General features: G+C 42.2%; 1 protein-coding gene across 3 annotated transcripts in view; it reads left to right on the top strand.

Moving 5' to 3' along the window:
* The window catches only part of MYO16 (myosin XVI), a 501,160-nt gene that overhangs the window by 363,123 nt on the left and 121,365 nt on the right, over window positions 1-16,672 (top strand). For all 3 annotated transcript variants that reach the window (XM_043477832.1, XM_043477831.1, XM_043477833.1), the window contains 3 exons: window positions 1,688-1,863; window positions 4,192-4,272; window positions 4,536-4,741. In XM_043477832.1, the coding sequence (XP_043333767.1) occupies window positions 1,688-1,863; window positions 4,192-4,272; window positions 4,536-4,741 (463 nt within the window). The remainder of the gene's footprint in view (window positions 1-1,687; window positions 1,864-4,191; window positions 4,273-4,535; window positions 4,742-16,672) is intronic.

Below are 16,672 nucleotides of genomic sequence, written 5' to 3'. Positions count from 1 at the left end.
ATAAAGAAGTGTTTAGCACAAGCTTTCACCCATTGGTTTTGACTGAGGCAATGATTCTTGCCTAAATCAGTGATCTCTCTTTTGGTTACAAAAGTGTGATTTTTCTAACCCCATCTTCAGCAATGACATCCTGCTATAAGAACTCTCCTTTCTGATAATTCATGCATCCATCCATTCATTATCAGTGTGGACTCATGGGTTGTTATTTTATTTAAGGGACACAATTCATCACTGTCATCATTTTAATAATAAAATTGCCCAAGACTTATCCAGTGAGAACCCCTCCATGCTGATTCTTGTGATCTTTTGACAGGTTCTTTCATCTTTTTTTAGCACTGTTTTACATTCTGGCTTTCCAAAATATTCTAAGATCTTCTACCTTGCCTCACATCCTAAACTAGCCACTTACCCAAGAAGCCTTATTTTATAAACAAATAATATGAAGAAACTTAGAAATGGGGGCAGGGTGAGCTCACTGCAACTGGAGTCTCACTGCTTTTAGACCCGTTCAGAACTGGAAAATTTAAGATATACATATAAATTTTATACACACATATATAAAACTGTATATTAAAGATCATGAATTTATTGTGATTCCCAAAACTTAAACCCATAACCACAAGGTTCCTGTTTACCTTCCTGCAATCCATAATAGTGTCTTCCCTTCTCTGTCCCTTTCTCCTGGCTCGATGGTTTTTTTTTTAATTCGTGCAGTGACTTTTCACTGAATGCACTGCTAATAAATATATTAGCTGGGCAAGTGAAATAATCTGAGTGTGGAAATGGGAGAAACTAAGCCACTTTGCTTCTGGCCATTGCTGACTGTCCAGTGGGCTGAGACTGATCCCAAACAGTTTATCCATGTTACATCATTCTTGTAGAAACCCACAAAGTAGGTCCTCAGTGGTTATTTTATAGAAAAGGAAATTAAGACTTAAACACGGCCCGTGTACAGATATAAATAACACGAGAAACATGCCTTCTAGGTCCTTAACTGACAGACATGGTTCTCACTTGACTGTTCAGATTTGCCACCAAAAATCCATTCATTCATGCAACCTTTTCTCCTTGAGGTGTCAGGAAAGACATATGGACTCAGGATTACTAGAATTTTTGTAACCTGACATCTAAAAGTTACCAACTTGCTTTCACATTTGCAGCGTAACTGGATCAGAAAAAAAGGCACCTCTTCCCCCAACAGCAGAGACAGCCGAGTGAGTCAGGGGCTCCCCCGATGTCTACAGATGCCCTGAGAGCTTCCTCCTGGGGCTGTGGGCTCCTGGCAGTTATTTTCCTGGAACAGAGAGCTGATAATGGAAACCATAAGTCTTCATGACTTGGTCAAGTGCACTGAGGTCTCTTAGGTCTGAGCAGGTCCTATCCGGTTCTGGATATTAGGAGAGCAGCAAGTGCCTCTGAATTTGAGAGCAAAGGTTTCAGGGCGCAGGATGGGTGCAGGAAGAGTTTGGGATCCAGACTCCAGGTGGAGGGCAAAGAAAGTCAAAATCCCTCAAACGGTGTGATGGGTAGTGGGGAAAATAAAAACAAAAAGGGCAGAAGGAAATGTAGATTGCCTCCCCACACAGAACATTTTAGTGGTTAGAGGGCTAGGATGAGGAGTAAGCTTAGTGCTTGCGTAAATTGCGATTCTAATGCCACTTACAATATTCATTTATTTATTTCCCAGCTAGTGAAAATGTCGTGATCAATCATTTGTTCCAGTCGAAACTGTCACACACAGGAGCCCTCGTATCTTCCTCTCCTTCTTTTAAATTCAGAGGACGTAAATCTGCCCGGCTCAGTAGGAAAATGACAGCGTCTTCAGTGATGGGAGAAAACAGGAATTATCTAGAACTTAGTAAGGTAGGAGTTCTTTATGATCTGTGTCCAGTTGTTTTTAAATTTGCTTGGCACATTTGCTTCTTCTTTTAAAGAACAAAAAAAAATTGCACAATCCTCTATGCTAATGGAAAGAAATTGATATTTTAATTTAACAAAATTAACAGAAAGACTGCTTACCTAAAGTATAACCCTTGGGGAGAGGATGGTATGAGAGAATGTAGTGGAATGAAAACGTGATAGCAAATACAGGATTAGGCATTTTATTGGCTGTCTTTGCAACATCCTTTTTAAGTCTCATCTCTGTGACTGTGTTTTTGATGAATGGGAGGTAACTTCGGGGACAGAAGGTTTAAAGGGAATAAACTTAGCTACCTTATTCCGTTGACATTAATCACTTCAGAGGTTTTAGGTCTCTAAACAATAAATTGTAGTTTCTCATACAGACATAGTCTATTTTTCAGGTCCTGGAGTGTTTTCACTGTGTGTTTTGTAGATTTTTAACTTATTTTAGCTTTACGTTAATTTTTTAATGTGTATTCGTTCCACACCCGCAAGGTTGTACTTACAACCTAAAGATTTTGATGATTTGTAAAAATAGAACAAAAAATTCAGTGAAGAGCTGTTTCGAACTGAAATGTATTGAGTTTATGAATTCAGTGCCAGTTTGTTTTGCTTGCCTTCACAAAAACTTTAAAAGACGAGAAGTAAGGTTGGGAAGGGGTCCAAGATGATCCATTTTAAAAATTCAGTCGTTGTAGCCTGCTGGAATGCATTTTTGCTTACCAATTAAAATAAAAGCATGATTAAAATCAGCTCTGTTACAGAAGAGTGGCAGAAATGTGTACAGCAGAGATGTATGTGTGTATGTGTGTGTGTGTGTATGTGTGTGTTTAGCCAGTAGACCCTAGAGTTTCAAATCTTTTGATACAGTTGTTGCCTAACCGGAGGATCACTGGAATTCCATCTCACTGCATATTAAAATGGCATCTTTTATATAAAAGAGACAAAGAGTTCCTCCTTGTAAGGAAGATCTCTATTCCTGGGGGTTTTGCTGAAACTTCTGGCCCCTGCTTTCTCAATCATCCTGGAAATCATGAGCAAGAAATCACCACACACCTCCAAACTGTAATTTTTAACCTTAATTATTAAACATTACGAGGCATAGATGCCATTAGTCTTTCCCCTAAAGGACTGCAAAAGCGAGATAATTCACAGCCTTTCCTCCACCCAGAAAGGGAAATTGAGTGTTCAATTTCACAGGATGAAGATTTATTTATTATGATTTTTCCTTAAGTGTTCCATCCTTCACTTCCCTCTGAGGGTCCTCACCCCTGCACACACACCCCTGTGACCAGAGGGTTGCTTTCTGCCCACCCTTCAACTGAGCATCACGCCCAGGTTTGTGTTTATAGAAAACAGGCTGATCTTCGACCGGTCACTTCATTTTCCCTTCCCTTGTCAGCTACACTTGATCATTCCAGCTTGACACTTCATCTTAATGGGAGGAAATGAGCTACTGCCTTGATAGCAGCACCGTATTGACAAGAATGTTTCATCAAATTTTTCTTCTATCGAGACCTTTTAGTTTAAGATAAATGATTCTCAATCGATAGATCTGTTGGTCTCAGTCTGTATGATGTTGTGAAATGTAACAGTACATTAGTGGCTGAGGCTCCTCTTAACCCCTGGTAGAATTTAATTAATTACCTTCTGCTCTTTCTTTCTTCACCCACTGCCTTGATTTTCACTTATTCTTTTATATCCATAATCATTTCATTTTTATTGCAGGTGAATCTTTTTCTTTAAGAGCTATATATAATTACTCATCAAAAAAAGTCTACCATCATTTTTCATATCATTTTACTAACCTCTTGTAACATTAAAAAATGAAGAAGAAGAAAAGGAAGGGAGAAAATGAGTAAGACACTGATTATAGTTAACTTAGGGAACAAAACAATGATTATTAAAACAACGAATTTTTGTAACATAAAATAGTTTTACCCCAGAATAAGCTACATTTCATGACAAACAATTAGTAATATAATAAAGGAGACCAGGGTCAGTTTATTGTACCACCGAGCTAGTCAACATCTGTTTATTCTCAAATTAAAATAGTTGCAGGTTGGTGACAGCCATGGACTTAAAAGGATGCAGTAAAGGTTATTTTACATGTAGTTGCTTATTTTCCTACCATTGCAGAAAATCACTTGGGGCTGATTTTTATAGCCTGTTTTAAATCTCCATCTGCCTGTGAGTGAACTTGCATGAATGGGAGGGTTAATTTTTTTTCTACTACACTGGGACTTAGTAAAATAAACGTGCTCATGCTTTCCTTTTGTTTCATTACAGTTATTAAAAAAGAAAGGAAATTCTACATTTCTTCAAAGACTAGACCGGGGAGGTCCAGCCACCATTGCGTCGCAACTCAGGGTTAGTGAAGTTTCCCGATTTCAAAATTTTCCATTTTGATTGTATCAACTGTAAAGGTTTTACATGGAATTTTCTTCCATTTTGACCACTTAAGTAACTTCAGAAAAGTAAGCATGCACACACACGTGTACACACGCAAAGTGAGTGAATGCATAATACATAAGATTCATGGACTGAAGATAAAGGTTTTTATTTAAACATTGCTTTACCGCGTCAGTTGGTGTCTTCTTTGGAGAATCAGTGTGTTTTACTTCTCTCCTTAGAAAACTCTGACGGATATTACTGGGAAACTTCAGAAGTGCACTCCACACTTTATTCACTGCATCAAGCCCAATAACTCAAAGCTGCCAGACACCTTTGATAACTTCTACGTGTCCGCTCAGCTGCAGTACGTCGGGATCCTGGAGATGGTGAAGAGCGTCCGCCATGGCTACCCTGTCCGCCTCTCCTTCTCTGATTTCCTGTCGAGGTAGGTTTTTCTCTCGCATCCACCATCCCCAGAACTTGTGACATTATTGTAAGTGGACCTTCTGACTGCTTTTCTGGCATTTCTTCTATTGCTCATAATCTTTTACCATGAGTAAACAAAATGCTCTCAAAAACCGTGAAATGCACTGACAAAGCTTATATAAAAAGCTTTTAAATTTACTGAGGACAGTCACTGGGAAACAATTTTCATAGTTCCTTAAATTTAGGTTCCCTTGGGTTTAAAGATTTATAAAACTGTTGCTTATAATATTGACTTAAAATTATAATTGGATACAAGAAGTTATGTGTGGGATTATTTTCTCCTTAAATGTCTGAACAAAATATTTTTTTAGGTCGAGGGTTGGCACTCATGGGCCAAATTTAGCCGATTATCTATTTTTTGTAAATAAAGTTTTATTGGAACACAATGAGAATATCTTGTTTTTTTAGGCAGTCAAAACAATAAGAACAGTGTGGGCAAAAAAGAAAGTATTTGGTAATCTTATATAAAAGCATGAAATTTAAAATGATATTGATATAAAGTAATATCAATATTATAAGCCAAAAATTTAACATTAATGGATAAAAGCTAGTTGAACAACAGTAGTATGGTGAAATCTATTTGGCAAACCGTTTATCTAAAAGAAGAGAGTTTAAGACTTTGGTTGAGCAGCAAAACAGTTTGAGCCACTGGTATGAAGAAGCTGCTAAACTCAGACAACCTATCAACCAAAAGACTTAAATCACCAAGTTGGAAATAGTCATAACAAAGGGTATAATATTTGAACTATGACTAAATTTAATTTTTATAACCTTTGTTTTTTCCAGAGGACAGAAATAGAAGTTGTTTATTGTGTATTTTAAATTTCCCAAAGACACAAATAAGAAACTAAACATCGTATGAGCCATTCATTGCTAAAGAAGTGATAGAATGTTCAGAAGGGGAAGATAAAGTTCGCCACATTTAGGGATAAAGTATCTGGAGAATGAATATGTTTAGCCTGCAGAATATATAGTGCAGATAGACGAGATATTTAGTTTAAATGTAAAAGATGCTTATTCATGAGTGAAAAGACACACTGTCTCCTATTTATAGGGAGGAACTGCAAAGTTGGGCAGTACACAGGGCTACACTGAGGATGAATATGTGCTGAATGTAAGAATTATTTGTGCTTTTGTTAAATGGGGACGGTAGTGTTACCATCACTGCTTATTCTACACCGAGAGGTGTCTGGTAGCTCTGGTCACCCTCTTTCTGTTCCCTCAATGGACATCTGTTTATAGTCCCCAGAAATGTTTGGTCTGTTCATGAGTATATATTTCTCATGCATAAGAATTTAAGTATTAAAAGTCAGCCTTCCCACCCCTTCAATCCAAGTCTTTGGATCAATGAGTTTGAAACCTGCCCACATACAAGTTTAAAGTAATAGATTCCCATATTTACCCCAGACCTTCTGGATGACAGTCAGCAGAGAGTGGGGTCCAGGGACCCTTGGTTTATCTGATGGAGAAGGGTGTGGTTTTGTTATCTGCAGGCATCATATGACCTCAGAGGGTCCCCAGCCTTGATGAACTGTAGTTCACTTGGCAGTATTGGCTCCCTTCCCAAGTTGTGCTGAGTGCAGTGGTTCTCCAATGTTAGTGTCCATGACAGGCTTGTTAAAATACAGCTTTCTGGGCAGCAGCCCCAGTGTTCTAGATCAGTTGGTCTAGATGTGCTGTGCTGTGTTTAGTCACTCAGTCATGTCTGACTGTTTGCAACCCCATGGACTGCAGCCCACCAGACTCCTTTGCCCATGGGGATTCTCCAGGCAAGAATACTGGACTGGGTTGCCATGCCCTCCTCCAGAGGATCTTACTGACTCAGGGAATCGAACCCAGGTCTCCCACATTGCAGGCGGATTCTTTACTAGGTGAGCTACCTGGAAAGCCCCTGGTCTAGATGAGTTTTGCAAATTACCATTTCTAGAGAGTTCCCAGGTGAAGCTGATGTTGCTGGTGTGTGGACAACGTTTAGAGAACTACCACCCTAGAACATCTACTCACTTGGAGATTATATCTTTATTTTATTTGGTTTGATTTTCTTCAGCCAAGGATTGGAAGTATGTGAGTGCCTTGATAATTATCAAAGGGAACTTGCTGAGGATGCAAAGTGAAAGTGTTAGTTGCTCAGTCTTGTCTGACTCTTTGCAACCCTATGGACTGTAGCCCACTAGGATCCTCTGTTCAAGGGATTCTCCAGGCAAGAATATCAGAGTGGGTAGCCATTCCCTTTTCCAGGGGATCTTCCCAACCCTGGGATTGAACCGTGGTCTCCTGCACTGCAGGCAGATTCTTTACCATCTGAGCCACCAGGAAGTCTCAGGCATTTACTGATTTACTGGATTAAAACTTGCACATTTGTTGAGATTTCCAAGATCTGTGTACAGTTGAAGTTTCTGGAGCACTGTAAATGGATTCTGTATTGGATATGAAATAGGATTAATCTCACTCTATAAACAATTTTTTAAAGCTCATTGAATGCATTCTCTGCTCTTTATTTTGTTAGAGTGTTTTAGACTCATGCAGTCAGAGAAAGTTGGCTTTAAAGTGTCCCTCAGAGTTTCTCTGGAATAATTTTTAATAGCTGCATGGATCTTCCTTATAGCTACTCCAGCAAGTGGTCACTTAAATTGTCCCATTTTCCCAGAAGAGAGTGGAGAACATGAGTCTGTGTGTGTATACAATATTATATGGCATAATATTAGAAAATGTTTGACCTTTATTTTTGTCTCATTTGACATATATACATACATACTTACCAAGACTTATCTGTATTAAAATAGTATTTGTAATGATTATCTTTTAAAATTAAGTACCCTTTTCCACATATATACATTTCTTACTTTATTCTGACTTCTAGACAGAGACTTTATCTTATTCAGTCACAATGCCTGTGCATTTGTCTGTTTAGTCAATGTTTTCAGAATGAAGCTGGCATTGGAGGTTAATATTTGTTCAATTTAAAGTACTGTTTCTGCATAACAGAGAGCCTAGCTATACTATATTTGCTTGGAAAATGATGCTTTTTGGTAAATCTCTGCATTTCTTAACTGGCCCCTTACATAAAAGGAGATGTGAGTTTCAATTTATCATCCTTATTTATAATTGCATATCAGTATAAATGGACGTCCCTGGTAGCTCAGATGGTAAAGAATCCGCCTGCAATGTGGGAGATATGGGTTTGATCCCTGGGTTGGGAAGATCTCCTGGAGGAGGGCATGGCAACCCACTCCAGTGTTCTTGCCTGGAGAATCCCCATGGACAGAGGAGGCAGATAGGCTCTGGTCCATGGGGTCACAAAGAGTCGGACACAACTGAGTGACTAAGCGCACACATGAATGGAGTTATTAATGTATTTCAGTGGAAATTTGTCACCATATCACTTGAATAAAGGACACCAGTCTGGAATATTATTACAAAAACACGATCCATAGAGAGATTCTCAGTTACTAGACAACTTCAATAAAACACAATTCACATCAACAAGTAACATATTTATTCATAAAGCTCATTAGAACCTTGAAGTTCCCCCAGGCAGTCAAGCATTGTTGTATAAACAAAGCCTCAAGGTGCAAATTAATAGAAGTTTTTGGTTGCCAGAATATCATATAAAAATTCCTATGTAAAACATTTCTATTCATATCACCTTGTCTTACATGTTAGAGAATCAAAACCCATCAAACCAATTACTTTGTTTAGTTTACAAAGAGGAGTGTGGTTACTGGAAAAATACTGGGCAAAGAAAACCACGTCCAATTTTGAAACAAGCACCTATTCATTGGAACTGCATTTGTTGCTTCTGAAACCCAACGTGACAGTGGATGTGGCTAATGGATATTCTGTGGAACCCAGAGGTGGACGTGATGGTATTTGCAAATGCGCTTCCTGATTTCTTGGCTTTAATAGCTGTCCATCATTCTGAGGCTTCCTAATCAAAAGTGGAGAATTGTGTTTGTGGAGAAATCCTATTTTGATTAAATGAGAAGCATGCTTGTCGAATTTTTCCCCCCTAATAGCAGCAGTAGCTTCTGAGTGGGGTAATAAGGCAAGATACTGTCTCCATGGCAAAGACCTTACAAGTTTAGGTACAGGAGGAAGAAGGAACAGAGCAATAGAAGTAAATTATTAAGTGCAAATCATGATACATCATTGGATCACCTACTGTGGACTGAATCGTGTCTTCTTAATAGTCGTGTGTTAGACCCTAACCCCTGAGGTGACTGTATTTGGAGATGGTTCTGTGTGTGTGTGTGTGTGTGTGTGTGTGTGTGAGTTGCTTAGTCATGTCCGACTCTCTGCAACCCCATAGACTGTAGCCCACCAGGCCCCTCCGTCCATGGGATTCTCCAGGCAAGAACACTGGAGTGGGTTGCCATTTCCTTCTCTAAACGGAACTATGGAAAGAAAGAAAGTGAAGTCGCTCCGTCGTGTCAGACTGTTTGCGACCCCATGGACTGTAGCCTACCAGGCTCCTCCATCCATGGGATTTTCCAGGCGAGAGTACTGGAGTGGGGTGCCATTTCCTTCTCCAGGGAAATGGTGCTATGAGGAGGTAATTAGGGTTAAATGAGGTCATAAGGGTGGGGCTCTGGACCGGTAGGGTTCGTGTCCGTGTAGGAAGAATCACAGCGTGTCCTTCTGTGCTCGCTGAACGCGCAGTGGGAAGGCAGCACGGGGGTGGTTTAGTCGCTGAGCTGCGTCCCACTCTTTGCGAGCCCATGAACTGTAGCCCTCCAGGCTGCTCCGTCCGCGGGATTTCCCGGGCAAGAACACTGGAGTGGGCTCCCACTTCCTTCTCCAGGGGTCTCGCCCACTCGGGGGTGGACCTGGGTCTCCTGCACTTGCAGGCAGGTTTTTCCCTCCTGTGCCGCCAGGGAGGCCCAGCGGGACGGGCTGTCTGCTCACCAGGAGGAGACCTCAGTGGAAACTGGACGAGCCCACCCCTTGGTCCTGTACGTCCCAGCCTCCAGGCCTTTGAGAAGACAGGCCTCTGCTGCTATAACCCTCCAGAGCTGTGGTCTCTTGAGCTGCCTGAGGCACCTGTGTTTGTGGGCATGTGTTTCTGTGGGGTCAGTAGGTAGCAAACCTGTCGCCCTGAGGTTTGAGAAGTTTCGGATACCTTGTTTGTGTTACCTGCTCCCCTCGTGCTGAAGGGAGGAAGTCAAGTTAACAAGTACATATCATGGGGCTTCAGCAACTTGTGTCTCTGCTCACGTAATCACATTTCTACTGTTTTCTCTATTTACTCAGTGACATTTACTTGATATTTAAGATTCACTCAGGCATCCTCTTATTGAAAAATCATTTATAAAATCCCACAATGGTCTGTGTCTCATCTCTAAGCTTCAAAAAGACCTTATGTATTATACTTATTATACATTCACTGGAAATATTCATTTAATATGAATATTTATGAATAATATTATATCCAAATATTATTTGTTAATATTTACCAACTATTCACTGGAGCAGAGGTTAGCAGACGATCAGATCGGTTCTGGCCTGCCACCTACTTGTGTTATGACCTGAGATATAAGCATATCTCTACATTTTAAAATTGTCAAATGTTAAATGCTTGCCTACATAGTACCCTCATTTTTGCCTCTTGACGTACAAAGATAAAATGTTTACTCTCTGGCCCTTTATAGAAAAAAATCGCTACCCTACCCTAGACCACAGGCTCCAAGGATGAGGGCAGGTTTTTCCTGCCTGCGTGGACACTAGCATGAATACTGGAGTGGGTTGCCAGTCACCCATCATGCTTCTGGGTCTAAACTCTATGAAATCGAACAGGAAAGATCTGACATCGTCTTCCATTTCAACAGCTTTCTCTAATGTTAGTTGCATCCTTCAGTTTGTGAGAACTTTCTGATGGCTTTGTAAAAGACAGATGCACCAGTACATTCTGTAGAACATAAAAATTCCAAGTCAGTGGCTTGCAACAGCAAAGGTTTCTTTCTCTTTTACGTTACATTGACCGTATTTAGAAGTCACACACCTTAGCTTGAATCAGCTGTGATCTGGGTCTCTTTTTCATGATGCACCCCAGGGTTAAGGAATAGCCCAGATCTAGGACATGTCCTTCCTGTATCAGGGGAGAAGAGGCTTGGCTGAGTGGCTGTTACAACGTGTGCTGAGATTCAGCATCTGTTGCTCTCTTATATTCCATTGTTAAAGCAGCCACTTGGCCTAGGCTGCCATCCGTGGGCTGGAGAATCACCTTACTTGCTGGAGGTAACCCAGGTGATGGTGGTGGTTTAGTTGCTAAGTCATGTCCGACTCTGGCAACCCCATGGACTGTAACCCAGCAGGCTCTTCCATCCATGGGATTCTCCAGGCAAGAATATTGGAGTGGGCTGCCATTTCCTTCTGCATGGGATCTTCCAACCCAGGGATCAAACCAGAGTCTCCTGCATTGCAGGCAGCCTCCTGCATTGCAAGCGAATTCTTTACTGCCAAGCCACCAGGGAGCAGGTAAGAAGGAGTGGGGGTGTGTACACTTCTGGCTCAGTTAGCAGTTGCCCCAAAACTTAGTGGCATAACATAGCAGTTTGTTATTTCTCCCACTTCTGTGGGATAACTGGGCTTAGCGGGTCAATACTTGCTTGGGGTTTCTCCAGCCATTGTGGCCCTACAGTGGGAGAGGTTGGCCTATGATGGATGGACAAGACAGCTGCTTCATCCCTGTGCCTGGCGCCTGAATGTTCCTCCATGTGGTCTTTCTCCAGCAGAATAGTCTTGACTTCTTACCTTGGGGCTCAGTGTTCCCAGGGGCAAGAAAGGAAACCTGAACTTCTCTTACAAGCTGGGCTGGGAATTAGCACAGCATCACTTCCTCTCTATTTTACTGGTGAAAGAAGTTGCAGAGCAGCCGAGATATTTTTGTTAGGAAGCAGGCGATTGACAGTAGCCAACTTGGGACAAGCTACCACATCCTCTGGGGGGCTTCCCTGGTGGCTCAGTGGTAAAGAATATGCCTGCAGTGCAGGAGAGGCCAGTTCGATCCCTGGGTCAGGAAGATCCCCTAGAGAAGGAAATGGCAACCCACTCCAGTAATCTTGCCTTGGAAATCCCATGGACAGAGGAGCCTGGCAAGCTATAGTCGATGGAGTCACAAAGGACCCAGACGTGACTTAGTGACTAAACAGCAGTGACAACATCCTCTTACAGGGATAACATGCAAGTAACTGGAAATGATGCTGAGAGCTCTGCCTTTGTGCTCTGGTGCAAAATTGAATCTCAGAGCCAGAATTTTAAGTGAAGGGGGAAAGAGCAGCTTTGTTGCTTTGCAGAGCAAAGAAGGACGCAGTGGGCACATTGTGCCTCTCAAACACTGTGTATCCCAACCACCCACAGGGATTAGTGGAGGAGTTTTATCCAGTGGTTCAAGGGGCAGGGATGCTAATAAGGATCTGGATGTAGGCAGGGCCTGCATTCCTTGAATCTGGCCTCAAGTGGTCTCTGATGCAAAGAAAGAGCTGACTCATTGGCCACCTGATGTGAAGAGCTGACTCACTGGAAAAGACCCTGATGCTGGGAAAGATTGAAGGCAGGAGGAGAAGGGAACGACAGAGGGTGAGATGGTTGGATGGCATCACGGATTCAATGAGCATGAATTTGAGCAAACTCTGGGAGACAGTGAAGGACAGGGAAGCCTAGCGTGCCGCAGTCCATGGGTTTGCAAAGAGTCGGACATGGCTTGGCAACTGAACAACGAACAGCGATGCTTATGACATTATAGGTAACATGGCTTTTTAATGGTCATCCAGGGGCATACCAGATTTTAGTCCTACATATCTCTACTCTTCTCAGGGTGCTAGCCTTTTGAATGTTAATCTTTTTCCAAATGTAGAAGGGGCATCTTTGGAGATCTCACTGTGGGTCTTGGGTGGCAGACTTGCAAGGGTCATGAACATCATTTGTGTATGGACTTCTCTGTGGCTGGCAGGGGGGAGCAGGACAGTATCCCCCACACAGGAAGAGGTTGACCCTTTAATGAGGTGCCTTATTTGCTGAAGACAGAAGGGCTTGTCCAGTAAAAGCGCTGCAGGGACTGGTATTATGCTTGGCAAGGTGAGGATGCGTGATCTCTGTTTTGAGATTGTTCCTGGATGAGATCCCTCGTAGAAATAGTCTGAGTCATTTAGCTTGTGTAAATGACACAGTTGTTGCTGGAAGGTCAGGCCGTGAAGGCACAGAGCCATGATTTAAATTGGGTGCGTGGAGACGGATGAAAGGAGACGCTCATCAGCTGATGGGGTTAAATGAATGGGCCAAGGCCGCCCTGCTGCACAGAACTCACCAGCTACAGTCCGGGTTGGGATCGTCTGAAAGTCTTCCTTGTTCCTTGGAAGTGATGTCAGTTACTGTCAATACATCTTTAATAGAAATGAGAATTAATCTGTTTAGGAGCTGTTAAATATTCTAATTTAACTGGCAAAGGATATAGTTTCTTCAGGGATAATTTTGCCAAGTCTCAGCGTATTCTTTCTGCTAAAACCCTTCTGCAGGGTTGGCTGATTGTCTAAAGTTTAATGAGGTTGGGGAGGAATGAGGACCTGTTATTTTTCAATGAAATATAAAAATAGGAATGAGAAGTATAATAGATTCTCGAGGCCATTTCAGTTTAAATACAATTAGGTTTATTTTTATTGGGGATTTTTTCTACTGCTCAGTGGATTATGAATCATAAAATTCCCCTCTAATCTACTGGAGATCTGCGAATTTTTTCTATAAGAGGCCAAATAATGACTATTGTAGGTTTACGGGCCACAAGATCACTGACGTAGCTACTCAGCTCTGCCTCGTGGCAGAAAGTAGCCGCGAGGTAGCCACTGACACATAGACGGTGTGCCAATGAACAAGCGAGGAGAGTTTATTTATCATGTGCATGACCCTTCCAAGCCTGCCAGCCAAGACCACAGTTAAACTTCGTCGGCTTTAACAGAAGGTGGGTGGTTTTGACCCACAGGAACCTAACCCTTTATCTAGTCCTATCTTCTTTCTGATAGATTTGGGGGATGGTTTTCCATAGAAAAAGGGACAGGTTGTGAAAGGTGACTTTGATGTTTGCTGTGTTATCCCCAGTGTCTGGCCTTGATCCTAGTTTCTACTCGAATAAGCTAGATGGTCTCCTATGAAAGCATTAATTTACTCATTCCTTCACCACTCACTTCTTTGTCATCATTCATTCACTCTTCTTTCATTCAGGCGTTTTACTGACGCAGAACGCCCTTATGCCTTGGGAAGTTCCCGTCAGGAGTGCCTGGGGCGTCACCACTGGGTGTGGTTGGATCCCCGCTGTGGGTGAAGCTCCAGACCTGCACGTTATACGTGATTCTGTTCCTCATAATAACCTTTTTTGGGGTGACTGCTCTCACTGCACACCTTTAGTTGTGATATAACTAATAATCCTGAGACTTTTCCGTTTGCCTTGGGTGAGATTGATCAGGACTGACAGCAAGCTTGTCTCGTCGAATCCTCGCAGCATCCCCACGAGTTGCATTATCAGTCCCTGCCCACTTTAGAGCTGAGAAAATGAGGTCCCAAGGAGTGTGATAGTGGCCCAGAGCCTGACGCATCCCACCCGAGGATTTTTAACTCCTCCCCCGTCAGCCTTGGTGCTGGTAGTCGCCATGTCCTCAAGGAGCTGCTCTTTCTACCTCTTTCTACTTTTTCCACGATGGTGTGCAGTCTCTTTAGGCACGATAGCCTTTAGCAGCCACAGCCAGACCACAGGGATGCCCAAACGGCTCTGTGACGTCAGTGGGGGCAGAGAAGCCCTGAGAGCTCTCAGATCCAGCACAGGCCCTCCGCCCTGGGCGGCCTTTGCTCAGTTTCCTGATGAACAGTCCGGTTACTGTTGTGGCGTTTCCTGGACAGAAGTCACTCCTGTGCTCACTAGGGATCTTGCAGATCTGCGTGGTGGTGACACCGCAGCAGGGATGACCTCTGAAAAATCAGCTCAGGAACAGTGAGAAAAATGACCCTTGGGAACAGAGAACCGCCTGTTTTCCTTAAAAATCGTATGAAAATTGAAATCAAAGAGGCGCCAGTAACTTTCAAACAACATCGGAAACAATACCCAAAACTAACCAGTCTAAATGATCTAAAACCAAGATATAATTCCACTTAGTTAAGGCTTCCCAGTGGCTCAGTGGTGAAGAATCAGACTACTAATAAGACTACTAATCAGACTACTACAGGAGACAGAAGTTCAATCCCTGGGTTAGGAAGATCCCCTGGAGAAGGAAATGGCAATGCACTTCCGTATTCTTGCCTGGAAAACCCCATCGACAGAGGAGCCTGGTGGGATATAGTACTTGGAGTCTCAAAAGATGCAGACAGGACTTAGCAACTGAACAAGAAGAAAGCATTCAGTATGAAGCAACCAAAATCAGGAAAATAGAAGAGAAGTTATTTTCAAAGGATGAATTCAATATATTGACAGTTATACTTTATTTTTAATAAAATTTTGGGAGTACATCAAAAAAATTCTGTCCCAGAATTCTGAATCTTATTGACTATTTAACTGTATTCCCCCATTTCCAGCCTCCACCAATACAACTTAATATTTTTAATTATAAGTTATGTCAGGTAAAACATAAATGCAAAATGACCTTGCTTGCAGGGCCAAACCAGTCTTAAATAATTACCTACATTGCTTGTTTCACTCCTTATAAATTATATGATTCTCTTTATAGGAGAGCTATTAGGAGAGCTTTATAGGTGTACTATTGAATGAGACACAGGTGATAGTTTTCATTCATAGTATCTAAATGATCTTAGTAACTCAGAAATCCACAAAGAAGCTCCAGTTATCAGTAGTTCATTTGAATGGACCTGATTCCTATCATTTTACTTATCCAGTTCTTGACCAAAATCAGAAGACAAAAATGATCAAAATGTCACATTTCTTGCATAAAGTCTAGATTGAAGGACACTGCTTGGCAGGAGAGGCAACAGTGTCTGCTAGTGGAACCCCAGAATTGGGCAAAATCACCCTCCTCCCCCAATTACAGACAATTTGGGCTTAGGTAGACCTTCCAATGACAGATGCTGCTCAGGTAAAGCATGGACCTTGCAGAAAAGAAGGAAAACAACTTTCCTTCCAAGCAGCTCTCAAACAGCTGAGAATCCTGTCTTTCTTCTCATTAAAATTACCAGTTAGATTAGATTCGTTGGTCACTTCACCTCCCTTCATGAATCGTGAAGGATCAGAGAGTGACCCAGAGCATCACCCTGCCTCTGACTCCAAGGAAGCGACAGAGAAGAGGCAGTGTCCTCGGCCAGCCCCATGCCTTGGGTTGTGTTCTGACCACAGATCTCATCCAGGAAGCCTACAGTAACAGGGGGACTGGCTCTGCTCCTGGGGGAGCATCTGAGGCTTTCAGAATATTCTTTCCTTTGTCTTCACCCACTGCTTCCCTGTGTGTCTTTCTGGGACCACTGAGAAGCAATATAGATTTTTGTACCCAAAGATTCTGAAGTGGGCCAACAGTGCATTACTTTAATTGATTTCAAGGCCACTCTGTTTTCAAGACTGTAATGCATTTTATCTCCCATCTCAAACCCCATTCTGACACACTGTGCAACAGAGCCCATCAGAGATTCTGCAATGAGAATAAATGAAAATATTAAAATGAAAGAGTAACTCCAGTAATAAAATCCCAGTAGCCTAAATATTCCCAAGTGTTAGTTGCTCAGTTGTATCTGACTTTTAGCAATCCCATGCACTGTAGCCCACCAGGCTCCTCTCTCCATGGAATTCTCCAGGCAAGAACACTGGACTGGGTGGCCATTTCCTTCTCCAGGGAATCTTCCTGACCTAGGGATGGAGCCCGGGACGCCTGCATTGCAGGCTGATTCTTTACCGTCTGAGCCACGAGGG

The sequence above is a fragment of the Cervus canadensis genome, chromosome 9 (genome assembly GCF_019320065.1).
Source record: "Cervus canadensis isolate Bull #8, Minnesota chromosome 9, ASM1932006v1, whole genome shotgun sequence".
Lineage (NCBI taxonomy): Eukaryota > Metazoa > Chordata > Mammalia > Artiodactyla > Cervidae > Cervus > Cervus canadensis.
The sequence above is the reverse complement of the archived record's forward strand: the minus strand, read 5'-3'. Positions and strand labels throughout refer to the sequence as shown.